Source organism: Eleginops maclovinus, chromosome 11, assembly GCF_036324505.1.
Source record: "Eleginops maclovinus isolate JMC-PN-2008 ecotype Puerto Natales chromosome 11, JC_Emac_rtc_rv5, whole genome shotgun sequence".
Taxonomy (NCBI): domain Eukaryota; kingdom Metazoa; phylum Chordata; class Actinopteri; order Perciformes; family Eleginopidae; genus Eleginops; species Eleginops maclovinus.
Window position 1 is genome coordinate 25,437,546 of NC_086359.1, and position 27,728 is coordinate 25,465,273.

The 27,728-nt window shown below is 39.6% G+C and overlaps 3 protein-coding genes across 4 annotated transcripts; 1 reads left to right on the top strand and 2 right to left on the bottom strand.

The window, feature by feature from the left end:
- Positions 1-969: 969 nt before the first annotated feature.
- LOC134871522 (trichohyalin-like) lies at positions 970-17,390 on the bottom strand. The gene is made up of 3 exons (XM_063894239.1): positions 17,280-17,390; positions 9,708-11,589; positions 970-6,456 (listed from the first exon to the last, which is right to left on the bottom strand). The coding sequence occupies exons 1-3, from the start codon at positions 17,282-17,284 to the stop codon at positions 970-972; spliced, it is 7,374 nt and encodes a 2,457-aa protein (XP_063750309.1). The 5' UTR covers positions 17,285-17,390.
- Positions 11,770-15,036, bottom strand: LOC134871742 (protein FAM200A-like). Its single transcript, XM_063894592.1, has 2 exons — positions 12,647-15,036; positions 11,770-12,528 (listed from the first exon to the last, which is right to left on the bottom strand). Exon 1 carries the CDS (start codon positions 14,720-14,722, stop codon positions 12,650-12,652), a length of 2,073 nt encoding a protein of 690 aa, XP_063750662.1. The 5' UTR covers positions 14,723-15,036; the 3' UTR covers positions 11,770-12,528; positions 12,647-12,649.
- Positions 17,391-22,256: 4,866 nt separating the features above from the next.
- Positions 22,257-25,954, top strand: LOC134871567 (uncharacterized). 2 transcript variants are annotated; one of them, XM_063894308.1, is made up of 8 exons: positions 22,257-23,240; positions 23,417-23,531; positions 23,725-24,027; positions 24,140-24,303; positions 24,460-24,603; positions 24,702-24,936; positions 25,057-25,355; positions 25,477-25,954. In XM_063894308.1, the coding sequence occupies exons 1-8, from the start codon at positions 22,488-22,490 to the stop codon at positions 25,831-25,833; spliced, it is 2,370 nt and encodes a 789-aa protein (XP_063750378.1). In that variant the 5' UTR covers positions 22,257-22,487; the 3' UTR covers positions 25,834-25,954. The 2 variants fall into 2 exon arrangements, with proteins under 2 accessions (XP_063750378.1, XP_063750379.1); XM_063894309.1 differs by lacking the exon at positions 24,702-24,936 and having other exon boundaries at positions 22,258-23,240; positions 24,460-24,583.
- Positions 25,955-27,728: the final 1,774 nt, after the last annotated feature.

Genomic DNA, 27,728 nt, shown 5'->3' on the forward strand with positions numbered 1-27,728 from the left:
TCTTTCTGTGGGCTTTGATCATGTTTTTTTCCCTTGTTTTCTCTTTTTGTTAGCAGTTTCTCAATACTTAATTTTCTGTCCCACTGATTTTGTTTCATTTGCTATCACTTTTTTCCAAGTTATTCACTTTCATTGACCTTTCATCGTTTCTTTCTCCTCTTGGCTTTTTTCTTATCTAATGTTCTCTCTCGTATTGTTCTGCCACTTTCTTAACTTCTTAACATCTCCTTCATATGTCTTTGTTTCATGTTTTGCTCGTTTGTCTTCTGTTTTCTGTTTGTTTTTTTCTGTCTAATGAGTAATATTTCTTTTTGTTGACTCAATTTCGATTCTTTCACCTATCGCATTGTTTTACTCTCCTTTTTTTCTGTCTTGTTCAGTGTACTTTTCGTGTGACCTTCCAATCGCTCTTTTCTCTGTCTTTTTCCTCTCCTTTGATCTTTTAACACTCGTCAATTCATTTTTGGATGATCAGACTACTCTTCCTCAACGTTCAGTTAACATGAAATGTCTTGTTAACTTTTCTCCAATACTTAGTTCTTGTCGTCTCTGCTTTTTTTTTCTTCTCACTTCTCAGCTTTTTCCCATCCAATGATTCTCTTAAAGCCTTTTTTTTTCTCTCGCTTTTCATTGACACTCTTCTCTCTCGACGAGATATCTTTGATGTGTGTCGCTGTTCATTTCCTTTTTTTGATCTTGTCATCTTCTCTTTTTCAGTGTGTTTTCGTTCTTGTTTTCATGTCCTTGTTTTTCTTTTCTTAGTTATTCTTCTGTAGTATCTATTGTTTCTTTTGTCTGATTTCGTTTTCCTTTTCTTTTCTCTTTTTTTTCTTTTCAATGCTTGTTCAGGTGTTGACTTCCACACTTCTGTCTCCTCTTGCAGTTCTTTTTCCTTAATTCTTTACGGTCTTGTTTCTTTTCTTGCTTTCATCTTTTTACTTCTCTTTCACGTTTATTTTGCCTGTTTTGTCACCATTCACTTCTTTTTCTGCTCAGTTCCAGAAGATGTCTCCTTTCGAACAAGGCCTCTTGTTTCAGTTGATTTCCCATTTCCTTTCTGTGAGTGACACTTTCTGACAACATGATCTTCAACCCTTCTCTTTCCCCCTCTAACGTCTCAGTGTAACATGAGATATGTTCTTTCTGTTTACCCAGAACATCATGCTTTTGCTCCAAAAGACTCAACAGTTTCAATCTGTCTTCCTTGTTCTGTTCAAGTCTGATCATTTTGTTTTTCATTTCTTCTCTCAGCCGTTCATTCAGCTGTTGAAGTTTTTCCCACAGAATTCCCATTGATCTCATCTTATTCAATAGTTGATCCTCTCGTATTTTCATTTCCGATATTCTTCTTTCCAGTCCGTCCTTTTCATTCTTGAGCATTGCTCTTTCCATGTCAGTAGTACTCTGCATCTGATTGATTATCTCTCTCTCGTCATTGATGGTGTTCATGGCTGTTTCAACCTCTTCCTTCTTTTTGTTGAGATCCTTCCTTGAAAGATCCAGTTCTTCTCTTTCTTCCAGTAGACTGGTCTTTTTGATTTCCAGTTGTTGTGTTTGTCTACTGAGCTGGTCCTCCTTGAGTTTTTGTTCTTCTTGTTTTAAAACAATCATCGTCATGATATTGTCAAGTTTGTCTTTTTCTGTCTGAAGATGAAGGGTCAGATCTTTAATGTTGGCTTTCTCTTTGTTGATCACCTCAAACTGAATTTCTGCATGTTCTTTTAACACTTGAAGATCGGACATTGTGATTTCTAACTTCTCTCTTTCTTCCTTTATATCTTGTCTTTGTTGTTCCAAAGTGTCACTTTGTTTCAGGATGTCTGACCTCATCAGCTCCAAATCCAGCTTCTCTTTGTTCATCATCTCACTCTCTCTGTCCAGGCCCTCTCTTTCTTTCTTCAACTCTGCCTTCAGTTCCAGAAGATGTCTCCTTTCGAACAAGGCCTCTTGTTTCAGTTGATTTCCCATTTCCTTTCTGTGAGCGACACTTTCTGACATCATGATCTTCAACCCTTCTCTTTCCCCCTCTAACGTCTCAGTGTAACATGACATATGTTCTTTCTGTTTACCCAGAACGACATGCTTTTGCTCCAAAAGACTCAACAGTTTCAATCTGTCTTCCTTGTTCTGTTCCAGTCTGATCATTTTGTTTTTCATTTCTTCTCTCAGCCGTTCATTCAGCTGTTGAAGTTTTTCCCACAGAATTCCCATTGATCTCATCTTATTCAATAGTTGATCCTCTCGTGTTTTCATTTCCGATATTCTTCTTTCCAGTCCGTCCTTTTCATTCTTGAGCATTGCTCTTTCCATGTCAGTAGTACTCTGCATCTGATTGATTATCTCTCTCTCGTCATTGATGGTGTTCATGGCTGTTTCAACCTCTTCCTTCTTTTTGTTGAGATCCTTCCTTGAAAGATCCAGTTCTTCTCTTTCTTCCAGTAGACTGGTCTTTTTGATTTCCAGTTGTTGTGTTTGTCTACTGAGCTGGTCCTCCTTGAGTTTTTGTTCTTCTTGTTTTAAAACAATCATCGTCATGATATTGTCAAGTTTGTCTTTTTCTGTCTGAAGATGAAGGGTCAGATCTTTAATGTTGGCTTTCTCTTTGTTGATCACCTCAAACTGAATTTCTGCATGTTCTTTCAACACTTGAAGATCGGACATTGTGATTTCTAACTTCTCTCTTTCTTCCTTTATATCTTGTCTTTGTTGTTCCAAAGTGTCACTTTGTTTCAGGATGTCTGACCTCATCAGCTCCAAATCCAGCTTCTCTTTGTTCATCATCTCACTCTCTCTGTCCAGGCCCTCTCTTTCTTTCTTCAACTCTGCCTTCAGTTCCAGAAGATGTCTCCTTTCGAACAATGCCTCTTGTTTCAGTTGATTTCCCATTTCCTTTCTGTGAGCGACAATTTCTGACATCATGATCTTCAACCCTTCTCTTTCCCTCACTAACGTCTCAGTGTAACATGACATATGTTCTTTCTGTTTACCCAGAACGACATGCTTTTGCTCCAAAAGACTCAACAGTTTCAATCTGTCTTCCTTGTTCTGTTCCAGTCTGATCATTTTGTTTTTCATTTCTTCTCTCAGCCGTTCATTCAGCTGTTGAAGTTTTCCCCTCAAAATTCCAATTGATCTCATCGTATTCAATAGTTGACCCTCTCTTGTTTTCATATCCGACATTCTTCGTTCCAGTCCGACCTTTTCATTCTTGAGCACTGCTCTTTCCATGTCAGTAGTTCTCTGCATCCGATTGAGTATCTCTTTCTCTGCATTGATGGTGTTCATGGCTGTTTCAACGTCTTCCTTCTTTTTGTTGAGATCCTTCCTCAAAAGATCCAGTTCTTCTCTTTCTTCCAGTAGACTGGTCTTTCTGGTTTCCAGTTGTTGTGTTTGTCTGCTGAGCTTGTCCTCCTTGAGTTTTTGTTCTTCTTGTTTTAAAACAATCATGCTAATGTTATTGTCAAGTTTATCTTTTTCTGTCTGAAGATGAAGGGTCAGATCTTTAATGTTGGCTTTCTCTTTGTTGATCTCCTCAAGCTGATTGTCTGCATGTTCTTTCAACACTTGAAGATCAGACTTTGTGATTTCCAACTTGTTTCTTTCTTCTTTTATATATTGTCTCTGTTGTTCCAAAATGTCACTTTGTTTCAGGATGTCTGACCTCATTAGCTCCAAGTCCAGCTTTTCTTTGTTCATCACCTCACTCTCTCTGTCCAGGCTCTCTCTTTCTTTTTTCAGCTGTTCCGCTTTTTTTTCAAAATGTAAACGTGTTTCAACAAGGTTTGGCTTTCTCTGGTTTGTCACTTTTTCACTCACCAGTTTAGAACTTCTTATCAGTCTTTGTTTTTTTATAAACTCATCTCCCTTCGTACCGTTTTTCTCTTCTTCATCCAATTCCAGTCCTTTTATCTCTTCCTGGTCAATTTGTTCATTTTGAAGATTAGAAGTCCTCTGTGTTCCTTGTGTTTTCTCACTTGCAGCATCATTATACTGCATTTTCATTACACCATTTTGCACTTTTCTGGTTGTGGCCATGCTGGACACTAGTGCTCCACCTCTGCTCTGGTCGTTTTCTTTCTGTATCTTCAGTTTCATGATTTCCAGTTCATCCCTCTCTCTGTGGATTCTCTCCAATCGCTGGTCATGCTCTTTTTTCCTCTTCTGTATCTCCCTCCTGAATGCATGTTTTTCTTGTTCGATCTCAGCCAACATGCTTTTTACATCCTGCTCTCTTTTAATGCTTAGTCGAATCATCTGTTGATTTGCTGTTCTTTTGTTCTCCAACTCATTCTTCAACATTTCAACCTCCCTTTTTTCTCTTTTAACCTCTTGTAGTCGGTTTTCAAGCCCCTCTTTTTGTTTTTGGATACTGTCCGTCATGCTGACCATTTCCTCCATCTCTACTTTTGCTTTATCACTAGTTTGTACTTTCAATCTCTGCTTCTCTTCAGCCAGCTCCTCCTTCTGCTTGTCTAGTTTCATCCACAACATTTCGGACTCATACCTCTCTCTCATGATTTCTTCCAGTCTTTGGTCTAATTCTCTTCTCATGTTTTGGGTCTCTATCCTCAATTTTCCCTTTTCTTTCTGTATGACATTCCACTTTAATTCACTTTCATCGTTTTTCTGCATATTTCTTCGAAATACCTTTTGACTTTCTTTTTTCTTTATATCCAGCTCTGACTTCAGAATCTCCATTTCTCTTATTTCTCTTTTGGTAGTTTGCGTTTTGTCATCAAGCTCTTGTTTCTCTCTTTTTATGAACTCTCTTAAACGGTTAATGTCTTGTGCTTCTGCCTCAACTTGCTCTCTTTCTTTTTTCACATTCTCCCTCTCAACTTGAATCTGTTGTTTAAGGATCTCAATCTCTTTACTTTTAGTCTGTAGTTTCACATGCTCAGTTAAAGACTCTTTCAGTTTTTCAATTTCACTGTTCTTCTGATCCATTGTCAGTTTAATTTCTTTCTCAAGTTTCTCATTTTCTGATCTGAGTCTAGAGATTTCATGTTCCATTTCCTCAATATCCCTACCCTTTCTGTTCTCTGACACGTCCCTTTGTGTATCGGTTTCCACTCTTTCACGTTTGTTATTGTCTTCCTTCAGTTTGTCAGTACTTTCCAAGGCAAATTCTCCGTCCTTTTTCTGCCTGAGTTCAGTGTTGACTGTCAAAAGTTCTGTTCTTTCGTTGGATAAGAAAGTACGTCTTTTTTCCAGTTCTTGTTTGGTAGCCCCAATTTTACTGCTCAGGTCTTCCAACTTTCTCAGTTTTACTTGGGTCTCCGCCATAACAATGTCTATGTTCTGACTTTTCTGTCTTTTCCTACTAGCGACTTTCTCTATGGTGCTCTTAACGTTAGCCAGTTTTTCTAACTTCAGTTTGGTCTCTTTTGTTTGTTTCTGTGTTTTTATTTTCAAGACTTCAAATTCATATCTGTCTCTCATCATTTTCTCCAACCTCTGATCCAGTTTTCTTTCCTGTATTTTTGCTGTAGTTTTCCTGGATTTCATGTTAAGGATTTCTTCTTTTCGATGCATTTTTCTTTGCCTCATTGCTGTTTGTACCATTTTTAAAAGCTCTTGGAATCTTTTCAGTTCTTGTAGCAATCCTTCAATTTCCCCATCTTTATTCTCATGATTTTTGTTGATATGGCTTTCTTCAGCTTGGTTTTCAAGATCTAGGTTTACTAGTCTAATGGTATTTTGTGTTTTATAAATCTCTTCCCTAAGTCTTTGAATATCATCACTTGCTGTGTCCTTTTGATCAAACCCTTCATTTAGCTCATCAGGATTGGTCTGCACATGTTGTGTTAAATCCTGACCTTGATTTTGCTCATGAACATTATTAGCATCTTCTTGTTTCACCCCTTGGCCGTTCTTCTGTTTTTGAACATTTACTTCATACTTGACGATCTCATCTGTGGTGTTTACCCTGCCTGTAGTTAGTAACCAGTTTTCAGTCTCTGGTTTCTGGATCTGCAGGTCATTTATTTCCATAATGAGCTTTTTAATCTCTTGACCTTCTTCCTCCATGTTTTCGATTGCAAACTTTATTTGCTCCCTTATTTTCTCCTCTCTATCTTTGAGTTTGCACATCTGGTTCTTCACTTCCATTTCATTCTCCAAATGTATTGCATCTTTTGTCTGATCATGTTCCATTATTGTTTCTTCATGTTCTTTCCGCATCTGCAAGAAAACATTGTGCTCTTGCTTCTTTATATCCTCACTTAGATGCCGGACTTCCAATGTTTTAAATTGTTGCAAAGATATTTTCTCTTTTGTAATTGCATCTTCAATGCTGTCTCTGTCCGTTGGAATTTCCAAAGGTTGAGCCTTGAGAGATGCCGTGTTTTTTTGTGTATCTTGAACTTTAGATGTATTCCCTGAAAAGGCCTTTTTTGTTGCAGAGTCAGTCAATATCCATTTGCTGACCTGAACTTTCTTGGAAGTCATCATATCCTTTACAAAAAAGAAAGAATTGTCAGTATTCTACTTACATCTTCTCTTGAAACATAGTAGACCAACAAACTAAAGAATGTCTTTCCTTGAGATATTAATTCAATTTATTTATATTATGCTTGGTTGTAATAACAGTCATTCTTAGAGCAAAAACAGATGTGAGTGTAAAATAGAGACTTCAAATGTTGTATTTGCAATGATACATCCAAGAATCAATCACTGCTGCACTGACAAGATAAAATGTTGACTTTAATTAAATGTATTATATCAACAAGTTCCATAAAACTGTATTAGGTTAGTTGAAAGCAATAATATTAAGTTGAACCTAATATTTTAGATTTAAAGCTCCCCTATCATGCTATATTTGAACAATATATTGCAGGGCTATATCTATACAAAACATGTCTTTGAAGTGTTTTGCTCAAAATACCAAACAGATCTCCCATTTTAGCATGCCTCATCCCCCTCTATTTCAGCCCTGTTCCTGAAGTGCTGATTCTGTGACTGTAGCTTTAATGAACTAGCTGCTGCTGGCCACGACCCTTTGGAACGTCATGATCCCTCCTCTGAAGAGAGTTTTCTATCGGGAGATACTGATACACGTGGCACATTTTTCTGATACAGCACAAAGCTTGTTATTTCTTCAGTGTTTACCACTAGAACAGTGACATTATATGTACTATATATACAACAACTCTAAGACCCTGCTGCGGAGGGGATTCAGCTCGCCAACTGTATATGGGGGACGATAGGTTGGGACGTGTCACGTGGGTGGGACGTTGCCAGGAGTTCAACGTAAAGCCAGCCCACATTTCCGATATGACGTCATATTGGCAGCAAATCTGGATCAGCTCGTTTGTACCGCCGTTTTTAGAAACGAGGGTAAGGAGGAAAAGAGAAAGGGTTGTATTTTCTGACATTGTGTGAGTCTCCTTACACACCAGGGACACATATTTATGTATAAAAGGCATAAAAAATTGCATTTTGCATGATAGGGGACCTTTAAATTGAATATTAATGCTTTCAACTCACCTAATACAGTTTTGTGGAACTTGTAAACATAATACATTTAATTAAAGTCAACCTTTCAGTTTTTTCAGTGTATGTTCCTGAGGCGGGCAGCAGTGGTGGATTGGGTATTCACATGTTTATGTTAAGTAAAAGTAATAATACCAGACACCAGTAAAATATTATTTTTATTGAAAATGTTGCTGTGGCCAGGTATTAGAATTGTTCTTTTATTGTTAATGTTTCTTTCTGAATCCTCATCAATGAGTTTATTTTTAGTATTAATATTAATATAACGTTTAAAATGTTAAAGGAGAGTTATTGTAAAAATGTCTGTCAGAAAAAGTTCAGATGTGAGATGTTACAATAAAAGAATATCATTCTAAAGAACAACTTTGGAGCAGTCCAAGCTATTGATCATGTTCATCCTGTCGGTGTTTGTTTTCATTTATGACCCGCTCGCACTTTATCACTTATTCCACAAAGGCTTACTGCAGGTAAAGCAACTTTAGGAGTAGGGTCTGTTTGGATGTTTTGAAGTATGAAACATTATATCGCAGCAGTTCCATTTTTCAATTTTATTGCTTGGATCCAGAGACGGCTGGCCCATAGGGGGCGCTGGTGCTCTGCCCCACCAGCTGTTGAGGGGAAAAAATATTTTTTGCATATTTTTTTTTAAATCAATGTCAGTTTTACTTAATAGTGTGTGTGCCTACATGCAATTTAAATCATTTAAACAACATTTCCACCAACTAACACTCATTAAACAGTGAATTTCCACTGACAGACAGTGTATCATTCTCTCATGGGGTGATCGGCAAAGTGCCCCTGACCGGCAGCTAAACAGCCAATCCGGTTATGGTTGCTAGGGGGAAATTATGAATAATTGGCCTATCAACGTCGCCAAATTTAACGCCGGTGGGGCGCTGGAAATTTAGCCCCAACTGCTACGTAAAATGCGTGAAGGTTTAGGATTGCTGTAGCTACATAAGGAGCCAGCGATAGTTTCTTTTCGTAGTGCGACTCCCAGACTCTGTCCTACGCTACGTGGGGAAAAAATACGCGCGACGACGCTTTGTTGTTTCTCTCAGGCAGTGACATGCAATGACAACTTTGTGGCACTGATGCTGTTTTCTCCAAGTAAATGCATTTTTCCTTGAGAGAGGGTATTAAAATGATCTGTTTATGTAAAAATTTTTGAAAATAACTTGGTTCTAAATTCTTTGTATATGTTACATTTTAATAGGAAAGTTCTGTTTCATTCTCTCTTCTCAACCCACACTCACTCATTCACTCACTCACTGTTGATTTGTATAGATTCAGCTGAAATCATACCCTTGTTGTTAATTTATCCCTTGATTGTATTGTATAGTATTTGATAGCATAAAGTCTAATATAGCTGTAAATTGTTACTTTTTCTGTGAAGCTGGAAACTGTGAAATTAAATTATTATTGTGGAACTGTAGTCATTTTCCGACTGTTCATTTGAATGCTTATGCTAGATTAGGCAGGGAAATCTGTTGGCACACTAGCCCCACCAAGATTTTTTTTCACCAGCCGCCACTGCTTGGATCCTTTTTAACAGGAAGAAGCATTTGATGTAAGTTCAAGATGTTTTAACCTATAATTAAACATCTTGGTGCATCTGGGGGGAAATATTTACAAAGTTATGACAAAACATGGTGATGACACAATATTATGCATGTATAAATGATTTATCCATTTGAATGATAAATGAATTGGTCATTTTGGTCTGTCAATTATCAACCAGTAATAAATTATGTTCATGGTCTTAGAATGTGACTATGTTAAATCCCACATCTTGTAAGGCTGAGAGGCAGGGTAGTTGGAGGCACCTACATCCCTAACAGGTGGCTCCACTCTCTACCAATCAGCAGTATTGGGAGCATGTGTGGAGACCCACACAGCAGGTGCTAATCTAATTTTTGGTGGGCACACGGAGGAAGCAGGAAACACCCTCTTCTGAAAACAAGTTTGGAGAGCTGGTAAGTGGGTTAGCGGCCCAGCTACCTTAGCTTTGGTTTTGAAAGGTATTTTTGAGTTAAGTAAAAATAAAGCCTTTTTTGATTCAATCACTGCCTTTGTTTTGATTGCTGCGCTACCACTTTCCTCTTTTGTCGGCCCAGTCCTGTTACAATCTGTAGACACTCTTATGTCAAGAAGGCAGATTCATTACATGAATTACAATGGGGGAAAACATATTTACTTACTTCCTGACTTACCATGTACTTGTTGATGTGTTCTTTGTTCTGGACCATCTCCCTTTGTACTTGAAGTATCTCCTCCCTGGTGCTCTTCATCTCTGTAGTAGCTTTTTCCATGCTAGCTTTTATCTCCCCCATATTCAGAAATGTAGTTATTGTATCTTTTAGTTTTTGTTCCATCTCTTCCCTGACTTGTTTTATCTTTACCTTCATGATATCCAGCTCATCTCTCTCTTTAATGGTTTTCTCCATCTGTTGGTCGAGCTCTCTTTGTTTTTTCTTAAATTGAAAATTAATCCATTTGTTTTTTCTCTCTTCTGTAATGTCTGTCCTGCTCTGCTTTGTATCTGCTCTTACCCCACACAGCATCTTTCTGATTTCTTCTACTTCAGGAATGTGTCTCTCCATGTCAGCATTCACTTGCTGTGTTATGTCTCTGGTTCTGTCAGCCAGAAGAAGTTGTTTCTTCTGCTCATCAGATGTATGTTCCATGTTCACCTGCTCCTCAGTCTTGTCTTGTCCTTCCTGCATGTCTTGTTTAGCACGCTCCGCCTTTTCCATTATGCTGCTGGACTCTTTACTTTTTCTCTTACTCATTCTTATCATTTTTATTAGCTCCTTTTTCTTTATTTCAATTTCACTGTTCAACTCTTCTTTCTCTCTTATTTCTTTCTTTGTCCTTTGTAACTTTTCATCCAGCTCCTGCATTTGCCTTTCAGTACTCTCCCTCACACAAGTCAATGCAATCATTTCTGCATTAGCTATCTCCCTGTCTCTCTCAATGTCGTCTCTCTCAGTCTGTATGTTAGTCTTGATTTGATCTATTTCATCTCTTTCAGATTTGACCCATGCCAACTTTTCCTCTATGTTTTTGTGTTGCCTCTGCATATCAGCTTTAATCTCAGTTTGCCACTGTGTTATTTTAATGCTTACATCTGTGTCTTCTCTTTGCTTTTGAGAGTCACTTGTAATGTTTGCAATTTGACTGCTCTCTGTTTTCAGCACCATCTCCTCCAGTTCATCCCAAAGCTTCTTCATGTCCTTCTGGAATTTGCTGAGGTGAATCTGCACAATGCCAAAGGCATCTCTTCCTTCTTTCTGCCTTTCTCTGCTTCTCATCTCTGGGACTGCGGCTTTCTGCAGCTCAACTCTCTCAGCTCTTTGAATGTCTGCCCACCTTTGTTTCATTGTGTTCAATTTTAAATGTATATTATGTTTGATGTGCTCGAGTTGTTCTCTATGGTTGGGAGTATTGTTTTTATTCCTAATAATCTCTTGCTTTATGTCTGTCATGATTTTCTCCATATGTTCTTTTTCCTGCTTTGTTTCAAGCATTATTTTGTTATTTTTGTCGATGAGGCTGAGCAGACTGTCTGTTATCTCCTCTATCTGCTCCATTGCTTCTTTTGGATCATTACATTTTGGTGTTGCCCTTTCAATCTTGATCATTTCTAACTTGTGTCGCTCATTGAAGAGCTCATTATGTCTTTTTTCCAGGGTCTCTTTTTCGCTATATATTTCAGTTCTCATTTTCAGAAGTAGCAATTTTTCTTGAGCTGCTTCATTTTTAATCTCCTCAAGTTTATCAATGTAATCTATCTGTGATCTCAGTCTATTTATTAATAGATGCTGCTTCTGATTTTCAGTTGTCAGTCTGATGATGTCCTCCTGTTGCTGCTCTGTTTTTATCTCCAGGTAGTCCCTTTCATTTCTTTCTCTGTGTGCCTCTTCACAAAGTTGTTCAATCTTCCCTATTAATTCCCATGTCAATTGTCTTTGTCTTTCAATAATCTCCATTTTGGTTTTCATATCCACTATGGTTTGTTCATCATCTGATCGCTTTCTTTTTTCCATTGTCCATTTCTGTTCTGTTTGGTCATCTAAATCCTCTGTTGCTTTGCTGTCAGTCAAGAAAATGAACAGAATATTACTCAACACTGTGTCCTATATTGTGTAAAACCAAGTCACAGCCACTCTCCAATTGGACAACAAATGAGATGGCCAAAGAAGCACAGTCATTTAAGAAAGAGTATGTTTGTTTTCTTAATGGACCCCAAAAACAAGACAATACAAAAATACATTGAATTTCAATAATTTTTACTTATAATCGGTTATTGTTTCTTCTCACTTTGCTCTCTTCTTAGAAAGGCAGTTATTTCTGTGCCCTTCGGAGAATTTAACAACACAAGTGTGTGAAGATCAATATTGTTACATTGGTGGTTATTTACTGTGAAATGTGTCTTTCAGTTTTCAGGGTATATTTTCATGTTAAACATGTAGAAGTTAGGGTTAAGACCTGACAGCAGGTTAATGCTTTATGGATATAAGAAATCAAACAAATAAAATAAACAAAGGGGAGAGTGGGTAAGATGAGCCAGTGGTTAAATTGATCCACCCTGTTATCTAGGGCAGGGGTTTTCAACTGGTTTTGTCCCAGGGACCACCATTCGGACTAGAAAGCAATCCGCGGCCCACTGATGTGCCTGCGCGTGCGCGTGTGTATTTGGTGTTACATGCATAGCTCAATGCATGAAACATGAAAGAGAGGCCACGCAGATTTTATAATAATAAAAGTAGATTTATTAAATTAAATTAAATTAAAGATTATTTTAAAGAAAGAATAAAGAATAATAAAGTGTTGTGCAATTCAGTATTGGGAAAAGTAACTAAAAATGTCATGCAAAGTCAGTCTAGGTGTGTGACAAAACAACAACGGAGAACAAAAATCCAACAACACCGGAGAACCAAAATCCAACAAATGAAGACCAAGGCAGCCTCAACTGCTGGCTGGTCAGGGCTTTTATAACCCAGCCAGGACAGACCTGTCACCAATCACCTGCTGTAGAGACAGAGAGATTGAGAAAAGCAGGGAGAGAGAACAGGCTTACCATTAACACAGGGCGGGGCCTAAACCCGCCAGGGTCGTAACAGTGAAAACATGGGAGAATTAGGCCTACCTGTCAGTGTGATATCTGGGCGTGGTGAAGTCCACACAGCCTGTCTATTCGTGGCGAAATGGTAGACAGAGACAGTCTCATGTCATTCTCTGGATCCCTGTACTTATTCTTTAAGTACGCCAGTGTAGAAAAACCACTCTCACACAGGTATGTGGTTGGAAAGGGCAAAAGACACCTCATTGCTTTTGCAGCAAGCTGTGGAAATTCTGTCTGGCAACTTATCCAGAATTTAACAAGGGGCTGTGTGTCGTACATATGCCTCCTGACAGAGTCTGTGGACATCTCAATCAGCTTATCCTCTTCCACAGCCGTCAGACTTGACCCTACTGATGCATCGTCACTGAATGGGAGCAGGATCCACTTGCTGTCACGGCGCCACTCTTCCGAATCAGTGAAGTACTTTGCGAATTGACGCACAAGCTTCCTCAAATGCTCACATATAGTGTCGTTGATGTCAGTGCTGTCAGGGTATTCCTCAACTGAAGGAAACATCGCCAAGTTATTGCTCTCCACTCGTTCGATCCACTTTGACATTTTTTTCACAAATGCGTCGAGCTTCTCGTAGAGCTGCATGACGTTTGCATCTCTCCCTTGCATGGAGCTGTTCAACTTGTTCAGCTCTGCAAAAACATCTGTGAGGTACGCCAGCTTAGTTAACCAGTAACTATCGTTGAAATTGGAAGCCAGATCAGAATGCTTCTCGCACAAGAACTCGTAGATAGCTCCGCGTAGTTCAAACACACGGGCGAGCACAGCGCCGCGAGACAGCCAACGCACCTCTGAATGATAAAGGAGAGAGCTGTGTTCACTTCCCAAGTCATGGCATAGGGATGAAAACAGGCGTGTATTCAATGCGTTTCGTTTTATGAAGTTGACCGTCTTGACAACGACATCAAACACACCACTGAGCTCAACACTGAGATCTTTGGAGGCGAGAGCCTCTCTATGAATCAGGCAGTGTGTCCAAATTACCCCCGGAGCCACCCTCCTTACATGCGCAAACAGTCCAGTCTTGCTGCCACTCATGGCTCGGGCCCCATCGCTGCATAATGCAACGCACCTCTGCCACGAGATATTGTGCTCCGTGAAAAAATCGTCCAGTGCTTTAAATATTTCTACACCGGTAGTTCGCCCGGGCAGTGGTTTGCAAAAAAGAAATTCCTCGCACATAGTGCCACTGTCCTCGTATCGCACAAATGTTAACAGTTGCGCATCATTAGTAACATCTGTCGTCTCGTCGATTTGAAGGGAAAACAGAACTGTCTGAAGTTTTGCCATCAGCTGGTCTTTGACATCATTTGCCATTTCCCCAATTCGTCTTCCGATTGTGTTGTCTGACAACGGAATAGTTTTTAATTTGTTGGCACATTCTTCGCTTACCATAGCTCTGCACATATCTATGGCTGCTGGCAATATAAGCTGCTCTGCAATGGTATGGGGCTTCTTACTTTTTGCAACCCTGAGAGCGACCAGATACGATGCTTTCAGTGCGTTTTCATTTATTTTTGCACTCTTCCTCATGGTAGCCGGCTGTCCTTTGAAATCACGCAACATCTGTTGCATGTACTCAACGGGTTTGGCCTTCAAGTGGACGTGATGCGTCTCCATATGCCGCGTAAGTTTCGACGGCTTCATAGCTTCATTACAGAGAATTGTTGAACATACGAAACACAGTGGTACCTCCTCTCCTGCTCTGTCTGTCGTCACTGTGAATCCATATTTAACATATTCCTCATTGTATTTTCTTTTTCGTCTTTTTTGCGAAGTTGACGCTTCGGAAGCCTGTCCTTGCCCTATCGTGGCGGCCTGTCCCTCTGTCGTGGCAGCCTGACCCTCTGTCATGGCAGCCTGTCCCTCTGGCACTTTCCTCACTACAAAACGATCCATTGGTGCTAGATATATAGCTAGACTAGTACATATGTAACAAATGTTTGCTGTACTACAACCTATCTTAAAATACTCTCGTCGGCTATGCTTATAAATGTGTGTCAACTTTGCTCGCAAGACTGTACGTAATGAATAATAAGTGAGGTTAGCGACGCAACTCATTACCATTAGCGAATCACAGGCTACCATAGACTGGATAGGCGCAAGGCTACATTCTGTCAGCTTGAATTTCCTTTATATTATTTTAAAAATATTTTTCACGATATGTAACGGTATTCTGGAAATGTGTTGAAATATCAAAGCGAATTTATATTAAAAAAAAACAATGGTGAACTGATCAACATAGGCTCTTGTCACGGACCACATGCAATGCCGCCGCGGACCACCAGGGGTCCGCGGACCACCGGTTGAAAACCCCTGATCTAGGGAAATGTGTTGTCATGTGACCATCAATTCAGGAAGCACTCATTATTTCTCTTTGGCTGTGATTATGAAGGTAGATATGGTGCAAAAAGCCAGAGCTTGTAAAACTTGATGTGAGCAGTTGTAGAGGACAATGTGAGAACTTACAGAAAAAAATTCTGAGCTTGTGTGCATACATTTACACTTGTATAAAATGTCCATGTATCTGTGAACACAATTTGAAGTCACAAAAAAATAACTTTTATAGCTTGTAGATAAAAAATGAACTTACTGATGAAATTTTACCACTGGATAGCATTCAATGTCTGACTGTCACACAAGCAGCTGATGCATACCCTACATCCCCATCCTGAATGTGATTCAGTCTGAACTGACGCTGTTTGGCATCACAAAGCTGTTATGAAAGTTTCTCTGAAATAAGATGAATGATTTTATCATAGCAACCAAAGCTAATCTGACTGTCTTGACTACTTGCCATCATATTGTGACATAAGCCGTTTATAAGTAATAAGGCATATTTTACCGGCATATTTGTCATTATGATTTTACTTGTTATAGTCTGACATGGCAACCTGTGTATCTTGATTCTATATGATAACTGCCATAATACAAAACAGGAAAACGTCTGCTTGCTCTTCCCGATGATCAATAACAGGTAATATAAACAGAATCACACTGAACCTGGTTAGTATTGACTGACTGTATAAAGTGTGTGTTTTTTATAAGTGTGTGATCGCGATCTAGTCATTTTGCTCAGCGCTACTGCTTGTTACAACTTGTATTTGCCGTACTCGCCATGAACTCACTATACGGGTATATGACTGACTGTGTGACTGACCCGAGCTTGCGCCTCGTCGTGGTGATTGCTCTGCCCCTTCGCTCCAACCCCCCTCCCTCCCCCACATCTAGGCTACAAGTGAAAATGACTTTAGCGGCACATTCATCGCAAGAACTTTAGCAAAAGTCAAGGCTGCAGATTTGTGGATTTATACTGCCACAGAGCAGATTCCTGACATTGTAATGACTGATGTGAGAGGTTGTAATCACCAAGTTGCAGTTGTAATGGAAAATATATTGAAAAAATATATATTTTTCTGCAAGTGAAAATGTCATCTCTAAGTTCATTGTTTTCCTATTTGTGACTTCAAATTTTGTTCACAGATAGGCCTACGTGGATATTTTATACAAGTGTAAATGTATGCACACAAGCGCAGATTTTTTTTCTGCAAGTTCTCACATTGTACTCTACATGTGCTCACATCAGGTTTTACAAGCTCTTGCATTTTGTACCATATCTACCTTCATAGTGATGGAGAGAAGCACATGGTAAAGTCGTAAATGTGTTTTATTCACAATAAACCATGTTCTGTTCATCAAAGTACATCTTCAACGTGTCAGGTTTAATTACTGTCCTGTCAAAGCTAATGTATCCTGCTCTGAAAATATGTATCCTACATGTTGATTATTCAGCAAGGTGTAAACCATGTAAATCATTTAGCTAAAGATTAGCAGGAAGGAATCAACCAGACTGTTGGGCAAAGACTGAGGAGATGGAGAGAGCAGCCACTGATGGCGAGGGTGGAGAATCCATCAGAGCAGTGGCTAAAGACAGAGATATTGACAGGTCCACCCTGCGTAGATACATAAAAAGGGACAGGAAGTGGAGACAGTACAGTGGAACAGCAGAGGCAGAGAGGGTCTTCACAGAGAGAGAAGGAGCTTCAGACCAGATCAAAGAACTGCTGACCAGTTGCAGGGCCTTACTTAGAGAAATGCTTCAAACTGGCTTTGAATTACATAAACAACATTCCTGTAGCAAACAACTCAGGTTTAAACTTGAAAAGGCAAATCGGTCCATTTCACCCCCAGATGGCTCACAAGTAAAGCTACAAGATAAATTCCTTTGAAAAGTCATATTTTCATGCTAATTTGTTATGATGCATTATTTTCATTTTGATGGACAGAAGACATCCTGAAATAAAGGTTATTGTTGTCATTTTACTTCCATCTTGTTTTGCTTTGCCTAGAGGACAACCAGGGCTGTACTGCTGCCGGAGTGCACCAGAACGCCGCTCCGGCACCTCAAAACTTGCAGTACCAGTACCCATAAGTAACAATTGGCTCATCTTACCCCACTCTCCCCTAGCATGGCCTCTGAATAAATATTTACATATCCTCATACACATTTAAAACTGGTGTTTCCCATATGACACATATTTGACTAGAAATGATATAAATTGCAACAATACTGGTAAACTAACACAATGGACAACATAACTAACATATTGAACCATTGCAAATGTATATGTTTATTTTTTCTTACCTCATCTCCCTTTTAGTCTAGAGTACAGCTGGTATTTTGAGAAGTTTGCTGAGATGTTCTGCTCGGTGCAAATCGGACCCTGAACAGTGTTAATCTTTTCAGCACGCGCGTGTTGACCACCAGTTCAGCAGTGACACCCTGTAGGTGCTGAGTGACGAGAGGGTGGGGAAACTGTCTGCTCTCAGCTGATAAGGGTGGGGTCCATGTTTGGATTGGTGGGTTCTCCTGATGTTTATTGGCAACGAGTTATCGCTATGAACACGTATGGCGCTGGCTCCCAAACTCTATTTAGTATTATTTAATTATGGCAGAAAATAACTTCACTAGAATGTATTACATTAACTATTATGGATGAGATAATATTATATGAATAAGAATAACAAAAACAATGACTGCACTGCATATGAGTGGACACTGGTCTTTTGGGGCTGTATTTATGTTGTGTAAAGGGCCCACTTCTGAGAAACATGACAGACATTTGTAACTACTCCCTTTCTGTGCACAAAGATAACTCCAAAGCTAACCCAAAACACAAACTCAGATTAAAAAGCACTTGTGACAGTCATCAGAGAGCATACATTTTAGGGGAGAATGAATGATGGATTAAATGTATACTCATATTTTATTTTTTTCAATATAATTAACACATAAAGCAAATTGACTTGAGGTAATTTGGGTGCTTTTACTTAAAAAGTTAACCTGACGTATTTTACCAATATTTTTTCCATTAAAGTTTATGTAAATTGATTATTTGTGGGGAATTTTTGATTCAATTTGCCTTCTGTATTGTGTTTTTTATTGATTTCAAAATCATTTAAAAATGTTTCTTTAAAAATTCAGTGTTTTCTTCTCGTTGACGATTTGCCAATGTTTGAGTAGTTCTTTATTTGTTTTAACTGCCTACTTTTACACATTATGAAAAAAAGGCTGTACTGTGCCACCATCCTGTATGATTAGAAAAAAAACAAAAGCCTAAATTTAAAATAACAATTTCAATAAAATGTATTCGCAGAAACTGAAATAAGTGTCAAAAGAAAGTTTAACTGATTATGGATCATATACTTTTAAAAAAAATTAAATAACCGGCTCACAACCCGGGAGTTGGCAAAATAATTTGAAGAATCAAAATGCGAATCAAAGACATAAATATGATATGATGAATGTGCAATCTATATGTACAAGACAAAACTTTAATCCGCTTTGCATGATCTACTTTTTCTTTTGGAGTACACAGCCCCCTGCTGAGCAGATATCACTCAAGCAGTCACACAAGATGTCTGGACCTTCTTGATTCTCAATCAGTATTTCATAACTTTACAGTAAAATCACAAACAAATAAGTCTATATATAGAATTATTTCAAAGTCACTGAAACAAAAAGCTCTTTCTTTGGAAAGGAACATTCAGGCTTTAAACAAACACAACATCCAAAAATGTTTTCACAGCACTGTCCGAAGACTTTGCGGCATCTCTTGATTGACCGATCAACAGATGTTGAATGATGCGTTCAGGCAGGACCACAGCAACAGGCAGCCCAGTTCCTGACCCAAACGTAACTTATCTGGAGAACAATCGGATAGAGAGAACATGAGTGCATGCAGATAAAGTGCAAAAAATAAAGGTGATAGGATAGTATCCTGACAGTTCTGTAGCAGCATCACTGGTGACAGCAGATAACCAAAAATAACGTACTTATTTGGTACAAATAAATACAATTTTAGTTACTTTAATAATTACAGAAAAGTATAAACATACCTTGTGGATTTTTTCATTTTCAATTTCCACCTAGTATATGTATAAATATATGCCTTTCTCTAAATATCTGATGATTATTTTCAGGGATACATGTGATATGGCAGACACGGTCCCCTTTGGACATTGGAATTTCACGTTTTATGGTAATGGGAGGTTTCAATCATTAATTTTGAAAAAACATCCATTTCAGAGAGGGACGAGGAAACTTTTGTTAATGTATTTATTAACTGTGTGTTTTGACTGCTATTTATAAATCGACATATATTCTAAGCACAACACTACATTTGTAGTATTTGAAGTGATATATATAAAACTGAGGAGGGATCCTTTGTGCCTCTCCCTTTCCATCTCTCCGAGTTTCTTTGTACTCATTATTCCATTATCTTATTATTACTGTTTTTTATGATTATTGTATTATAATAAATAGGCTACTAACTGCAATAATAATCATTTGATGGTCTTTCATACACAATTTTGGTGTCCGGTAGAATGTTTGTTTGTTCAGACTTGAGAGGAGTTGTGTGGATTTCTTTGGGAGCGCCCCATCTCCTCTATGGTTGCAACAAGATACCAGCATCATGAAAAACAACACCAGAAAACAGACCAGTATGCCTTCAAAATAAAAGTATAAAGACCAGCCAGTCTCCCCCCTGGAGGTCTAAACAGTGTACTGGGCCCTCCGGCTTGTTTCTGACAGAAACTGCTTTGAGTAATGGCACAATTAACCTTCTTGACATAAAACCGCCATGACATTTTTTGTAAATATTGTAGACATATATTGATTTTGGTGCTTTGAGATATTTTCTTTTTTTCCCCATGGCCACCAAGACTTGAAAGAACTGATGTCAAGAGAATTTAAGACTACTTTTCGCCGTGGGATTTGAATACATTTCTGTTTACATTTTCGTCTTGTTTTTTCTTGTGTACTTATGTTCTCATAACTGTTTGTACATCCTTGTGACATCCCTGTAGCCTACATATGCTGATAGCTTAGTTGTTATGAAAAAAGCATGTATATTACTTGATGATGCAGCACAGGGTTCATGTTCTCAGATGGTTACGCCTGGATCCTCGGTCATGAGTCCTGGCTGTGCCTGTTGCTGTGGTCCTGAGTCGTCCTGTTGCTGTGGTAATGCCTGATGCTCACCTTACTACTTCTTTGATGGCACCCAGAGGTCTGTTGATAACATCTTCTTCTTATGTATAGTCACATGATTTTTAAAAGCATTTAGACTAGCTATATTGTAAATGTATTATCTTTTTAATTTACACATGACACCTACTGCATATCCGTCCTAGGAGACTGTTGCTCTCCCCGAGGTTTTTCCCCCCATTAACTGTGGGGTTGCTTTGGGAGTGTTTCCTTGTCTGATGTGAGGGTTGAAGGAAGGAGCTGCCATCCATGGAGGAGCTCTAAACCCAAAGGGGTAGGAAGCATAAGACTTTTGAACTCCTGGGCTTATTTCTTCGGAAAACAAAAGTAATGTAGTTTTACCTTTATTCCGCTTTACTTATTGTCTAACAAACTGTGTATATCTCTGCTTAGGCTATAGGTCTATGTATGGTTTATCATTATGGACAGGCCCACAGTACTCCTTCATCTACTTAATTAAATGTTACATTAAAAGTCCCCTATTATGCAAAATTACTTTTTGATGTCTTTTATACATAAATATGTGTCCCGGGTGTGTAAGGAGACTCACAAATGCCCCTTTTCCACCAAACCGGATCCGGTTCAAGATCAGATCTTTTGCTTTTCTGTTGCTTTTCTGGTTCTAGCCTGTGGCACCCCTTGTGTTTCTACTGCTCAGAGGCCGAGTGGAGCTCAAGTGAAGCTGCATCATTGTGTCATCGTTTGCGTCATGACATAACCGTTTACGTGCCCTCTTATGACCCCCACAACGTTTTAGTCGCTGATTTTCTCCCCAACTCCGCTCACAACAACATCAATTTTTAGTCTACCGTTAACTCACGGCGGTGTTCACTGAAAAGTATTCACTGTCTGACTGTCACACAAGCAGCTGATGCATACCCCTCCCCATAAGTGAATGTGTTTCAGTCTGAATTGACGCTGTTTGGCATCACAATGCTGTTATGAATGTGTGTCTGAGTCTGGCATTAGACATGTGATGTTAGCATAGCAAGCGAAGCTACTCTGACTATCTTGACCAATTTGCTATCCTATTGTGGCATAAGCCGTTTTCTACATGCATGTTTTACCGGCGTAGTTTTCATTATGATTTTACCATCAGAAATGGCAACTGTAAGAAATAATCAATATATTGAAACAGAACATTAAAAAATAATTCACTGTTTCTGGACGGATCATATTTGTCCAATTCCGGTAGTATTACCGGATGTTGTTTTTAGCCTCAGATAGCATATAGCTAATATTGTATTGTATATATGAGTAGAGGGAGAAGGACGCGTGGAGTTACATACTAAACACACCGCCTCTACCTCTCACTCATTGATGCTGCAATAATACTATTGCGTGTTTAGTAACTGATAAACTTCAGAAGGATTGCATAATAGAATATCGTAGGTGAGAGCTTCAGGACATCGCTAACAAGATGGCGACAGTGACGTCATAGGAGGACCCGCTCCCGACAACGTCAGCCTATAGAAGAGTCCGGAGAACCCCATGTGACGACAAGCGGCCAACAGGATCCAGCCCCCGCTACCAACCAATGAGAGGACGAGAACGGAGCTCGTCTTATTTTGAAGTTGTTTATTTTATGACCGGAAAGGGATGGTTCTATAAAAGATGTTTGTATTGTGAAATCGATCTCTCTTTTGTTCCGACAGCAACTACTGATGAGCTCCAGTCATTCAGTGGCCTGTGGACGCGTGTACCGGGCTATTGAGCCAAAGCTGTGAAACCTTTGTAAAACCTACTGATGCATCCTTTTATTAAATACTCCTTTTAAAACCTATATGAGGAGCTTCACTTCACATTTTCTTTTAAATCGACTCCTGGGCTTCGAATAAAAGAACATTTCTTACACAACCTGTGTAGCACCATGTATTGATTCCATCCGATAGCTGCAATAATACAAAACAACAGGAACACATCTGCCTGCTCTTCCCAATGATCAATAACAGTGAACGAATGGTGATTTAAAGTAAGCAGGGTTCCCGCGGGTCCTTAAAAAGTCTTAAAAGCATTGAATTTATGAATTTGGAAATAATACCTTAAAAAGACTTGAAAAAGTCTTGAATTTTGATACCTGGGTCTTACATTTGTGCAGTATGTAACTTCTCCGTATATCGCATTCTTTTAAAAAGTTTAATTTGTCAACCACTATTACTTTGATTAAATAACAGCCTAAATAAAGAGTGGCGGAACCAATAATTGAGAACGAACGCTGCCCCGGGTCGGAAGACGTCACTTTGCTACAGCATCATAGCAGCACAGACCAGAGATAGACAGACCAAGATACATTCTGTGGTTATGGGGAAATGCAAATTTAATGAAGCGTGGCGAGACAAACGAGCATTTCACTGGGTAAAACCTGTGGAAAACAACGTATTCGAAGCTTTTTGCACAGTATGCAAAAAAAAAATCCAGCTTGGTACCATGGGCGTGAAGGCTCTAGAGTCTCATGCTAAATCAGCCAAGCACATCAGTTCCATGAAGGTGAAGGATCAAACTCCCTCCGTCGCCGGGGTGTTTCAGCCTGCTAATGTTAGCCAGCTAGCTGATAATGTGTCTGAAGTAGCAGGTAACGTGAACCAGCCAGCTGCTAACGTTACTGCTACAGCCCTTCCAGCTACTAGCGCAACGCCCGTTAGTGTGGATCTGCGCACAGCCTTTGGGTCCACACCAACAATGAAAGCAGAGGTGTTGTGGACTCTCAACACAGTCGCCAAACATCAGTCCTACAATTCAAATGAGAACGTTTCCGATCTTTTCAAATTTATGTTCCCGGATTCAGACATAGCTACCACTTTCACGTGTGGTCCCGACAAAACGGCGTACATAGCCAAATTCGGTTTAGCGGTGTTCATCAAAGAGGAACTGGTGTCCAAAGTCAACAAATCGCCGTTCGTTCTGATGTTCGATGAGAGCCTCAACGAGACTACAAAAAATAAACAGCTGGATGTGCATGTCCGCTTCTGGGACGAGGGACAGGTTCAGTCCAGATATTTGGGCTCCCGGTTTATGGGACATTCCACTGCACAAGACCTGCTGTCACATCTCAAAGTAAGCATAACCTTTTTTACTCTGAATATTTCTCAGTTTATATTGATATCATTTTTGGGGTATACACAGTCCTGTAAAGGCAATGTCACAATGACCAATTAGGCACTTCCCTTAACAATATGTGCTGCTCATCTATTCATCTTATCTTGGGTAATCAAATGCAGCACTTTTTTCAGGAATGTATGGACAAACTGAACCTCAAGGACTTGGTGTCCATTTCAATGGATGGGCCCAGTGTTAACTGGAAACTGTTCGAACTTTTCCAGAAAGATCAAGCTGAGCAGTACGGAGGTGAGGAGTTTATAGGCCTAATGTTATTTCTGTGTGTGTGTGGGTGAGAGTGTATGTGATCCATTAGTAATATTAAAGTAAAATAGTAAGTATTTGTAGTGCAGTTTACATTGAATAAACAAGTTCAAAGTGATACAGAGAACTGCTATGGAGAATTTGGTTTCTAATATCAAGTTTGCAATGAAACCCTCAGGTCTTCAGCTCATTTGTGTGGGGAGCTGTGGCCTACACACGCTACACAATGCTTTCAAGTGTGGGTTCACTGCATGGCTGCTGGACAAGTTGCTGAGAGCAATGCACACATTGTTTAACAATGTGCCTGCCAGGAGAGAGGATTACGTCACCGTAACCAAGTCCAGTGTGTTCCCCCTTTCTTTCTGTGCCCATCGTTGGGTAGAAAACCTTCCGGTTGTGGAGAGAGCCCTGGTAGTCTGGCCATCACTTCTTCTGTACATGGAAGCTGTGAAAACAAAAAAACTCCCTAACCCTGGAACAGGTGGGCCCTACTAAAATGCTGTGAATAGGTCTGTGACTGTGTCTTTACCCTGGTGGTGGTGTGGCCTTTTCATAGTTTTTGTTGAAATGTCCTGCCTCTGTCCCTTTCACAGGATCTTATGACACAGTTGCAGCAGCCATAAAGGATCCACTCATTCTGGCCAAATTTCACTTCTACGCAGCACTTGCCAGGACCTTCACGCCCTTCCTAACAAAATATCAAACAGACGAGCCGGTGCTCCCATTCCTCTCCAAGGACCTGACCGAATTGATGATAGTAATAATTTACTTCACGTTATAATAACCAATGATTGGGCTCAATTGATACATTTTGACAATATGGGGCTTTTGGTTTAGAGGTGTAAAAAATGATTGAAGTTGGTGATTAGGAGATAAAGCCGCACCAGACATTTTTGTGTTTGTCTGTTGACAGAGTCTACTCAGACGCTTCATAAAGAGAGAAGTTCTCAACGATATCACTGCCCTGCAGCTGACCAAACTGGATGTCACAGACAAGACCATCTGGCTCAGCCCACAAAACATCAGCATTGGTCTAGGTGCAGAGTCAGTTCTTAAGGTAGTGGGATGTTTTCAAAGATCATTTTACAAATGGTTAGGCGAAACCAGGTCAGTGAAGGCATGTTCTATATTCATGGCTAATTTCTTTCTCTCTAGAGCATTAAAGGTGCAGAGCTCAGGGTGCTAGAGTTCAAGAGAGAGTGCATGCAGGGACTGTGTAACATCATCAGGAAAGTGCAGGACAAAAGCCCCCTCAAGTATCTGACTGTTAGGCAGATGGTGTGCCTGGATCCGTCAGTAATGTATAGAGAACCAGAAAGATGCAGGAATCACATGAAAGGGCTGGTTCAGAGGTTTCTCCAGGACAAACAGCTAACTAATACTTCTGCGGGTAGGAATAAGAGAGGCAAATTATAGGCTACACATGAATTTATTTTCAATCTGATTTTCTGGCAATGCCCAATGATTTATCTATGTTTTTCTCAAATTTTTCTCATCTGTTTTGTCATAGGGGATGTCATACTGCAGCAGTTTGACAGTCTCCTGTCCTTGGAGAGCCGGAGTGAGGACTTCCTCTACTTTGCTCCCATGCAGAAGAGGCTGGACATCTTCCTGAGCAGTGCCATGGAGCCTTATCCAGAGCTGTGGGCCTTCTGCAAGAAGCTGCTCATCCTCTCCCACGGCCAAGCTACTGTTGAACGTGGATTCTCCATCAATAAAGAGGTGGAGTCAGATAATTTGCATGAGGACACTGTGGTCACACGGAGGCTGGTGTGTGACTACATTATACAACATGGAGGTGTTACCAAGGTAAGATGAATCCTGCCTGCACTAGTAATATGCTGTTGACTTAAAAGTTGATAGAATCAACATAGTTGGTCTCTAGAGTTTGTCACTGACTCTGGTTCTCTTTTCCCAACCCGATACCCAGGTTCCACTCAGTAAACCACTACTGACAAGTGTAGCAAGAGCAAGGACAAGGTATCGTATCCACCTTGAGAACGAAAGAAAGAAGAGGGAGGCAAAAGACCAGGCTCTCAAGAGGAAGGAGGCAGAGGACTGTCTGCAGGAGCTGAAGGTGAAGAGGATACGCGTAAAGGAGGTATCTGAGGGTCTGGCTAGGGATGCGGACAGGCTGGCTGAGCAGGCTGAAGCAAAGGCAGGGAGCAAAATGGCTGACCTGATCTCCAGGTCCAACCTCCTGCGGAGAGGCCATAAGGAGAAGTTGGCAGAACTGGTTCTCCTTGATAAAGAGATCGCTGCTAAAAGTGAAGAGCTTAGGAGTTGACTTTGATCTTTATTTTATTTATTGTTGAGTTGATTTTCTTTGTTTGTTGTTCTGGAGTCTCTCTACTCCCCATATTCCCAGCATGGAATAAGCTAGCTAATAAATAGATTTGTCACACCTCTGTTTGACTTGTTGTCTGTTGTTTGTGCTGTGATGCTGTGGTGTTGTACTCACTATTCACTACTGTGCTGCAAGTTACATAATTCTTCCATAAGGCTTTACAGTCCACATTTTCACATTTGTTTGAGAAATAATAACGTTATTAATCATAATAAACACATTTAAAAAAAAAAAAGTTTTTCTTTGCCGGTATGTCTGTGAAATAGGCCGTGAAATAGGTATTAAGTTTTGACATGAATGGTCTTAAAAAGGTCTGAAAAAGACTTGAATTTGACTTGAAGAAACCTGTAGGAACCCTGAGTAAGGTACAAATAAACAGAACCACACTGAGCCTGGTTAGTGTTGCCTGACTTTATAAAGTGTGTTTTTTATAAGTGTGTGGTCTAGTCACTTTGCTCAGCAATACTGCTTGTTACAACTTGTATTCGCTGTACTCGCTATGAACTGTTCATGGGGAGTATAGCTCAGGTTAATCTCGCCCCCCTCCAAAGTAAGCGTGACGTATTTGGTTCTTGGATCTTGCGGGGCGGCCGAGTGGGGCCAGAAAGATCCGGCTTTTCGGCGCTTAAAGCCGACATGAGTAAATTCTTAAGAAAAAAAATAAGATGTTCCTAAGAATGTTCTTAAACGCTATTCACCATTTTTTTCCTTAAGAATTGTCGTATGTCTTGGGAAACTTCTTAGTTTTCTCACTTGAGACTTTCTTAGATTTTGAAATTAAGATCACTCGCATGACTACAACGTTTTTAACGTTTAACTAAAAACGGAGGATAGTTTACATGAGATCAAAATGCTGAGGCATGTCCAAGAGCAGCTCCTGCAGGTGGAGAGGGAGAAGCTGCTCATCAAGATGGAGAAGCTACATCTTGCCAGAGCAAAGTTTGATTTTAAAAAAAAAGAATTTTGAAACCATAAGAAAATACGAATTGCTCACATAGGTTTTCACGTGTTGTTTATTATCTTTACATGAATCTTCTCCTTATGAGGACTTGTCTCACTTTTATGCCAGATTTACATGGGGCGGGGACTGAGCCTGGGATATCTCCCTCAGGGCCACTACCGTTTGAAAACACCCCGAGGCATAGAATCTCAGGGCAGCCATAATCTGCAACACCACTGGAAGAGGTGTCGATCGCCTTGTTTCCCTTTTGATCATCTGTCAAATGATCAGCCAGAAAAACAATTGCGGGCCTAGGGAGCCTAAATGTCTAATTAAGACATGATCAGGGAGTAAAAGGGATCCATTCTGTCTCTCAGAGGCCTTGGCGGATTTTCCTCCCTAGCTGCTACCCAAAGAACTTCCATCCAAAAACAATAATAGTAAGGACATGGTTTCAGTTACTTGGCCTACTTAAATAACATGTTCATAGTGATTAATTAAGAAGTATATATCAAATACAACTGCCTCCTTGATTTACTTTCTGAGTACATTGTAGTGTTATCTAGGAATAGGCCTACATCCCAGGCTGAAAGGCCCATTTCAGATCTCAAAACATGCTGTCAAAACATGCTTTATGTGATAAACTACATTCACACAAAAGTACTCTGACCAACTTAAATTAACAAAATGTGTTAACACATTGTCTATGGCTAAACTAAATATTAATGAAATCAAATAAATGTAATACAAAATTGTTCAAGTAAGACTTACCTTTTCACTGCAGCTGTTTTAAGACTGGTGAGAGCTTCTCTTAAAGTTGTGAAGAAATTTGAGAAGAAATCTGTGAACTTTGTTTTTGAGAATCTCATTTGTTCTTAAGTTCTATCTTAGGAAA

Excerpts from the sequence above, each read along its gene's own strand:
- LOC134871522 (XM_063894239.1), bottom strand. Across the intron at positions 6,457-9,707 it reads AACACATCAACAAGTACATG|GATATGATGACTTCCAAGAA; the intron begins GTAAGTCAGGAA and ends TTTTTTGTAAAG.
- LOC134871567 (XM_063894308.1), top strand. The coding sequence starts at position 22,488 with ATGGGGAAATGCAAATTTAATGAAGCGTGGCGAGACAAACGAGCATTT. Across the intron at positions 24,028-24,139 it reads ACTCCCTAACCCTGGAACAG|GATCTTATGACACAGTTGCA; the intron begins GTGGGCCCTACT and ends TCCCTTTCACAG. Across the intron at positions 25,356-25,476 it reads AACATGGAGGTGTTACCAAG|GTTCCACTCAGTAAACCACT; the intron begins GTAAGATGAATC and ends CCCGATACCCAG.
- LOC134871742 (XM_063894592.1), bottom strand. The coding sequence starts at position 14,722 with ATGGTAGCCTGTGATTCGCTAATGGTAATGAGTTGCGTCGCTAACCTC.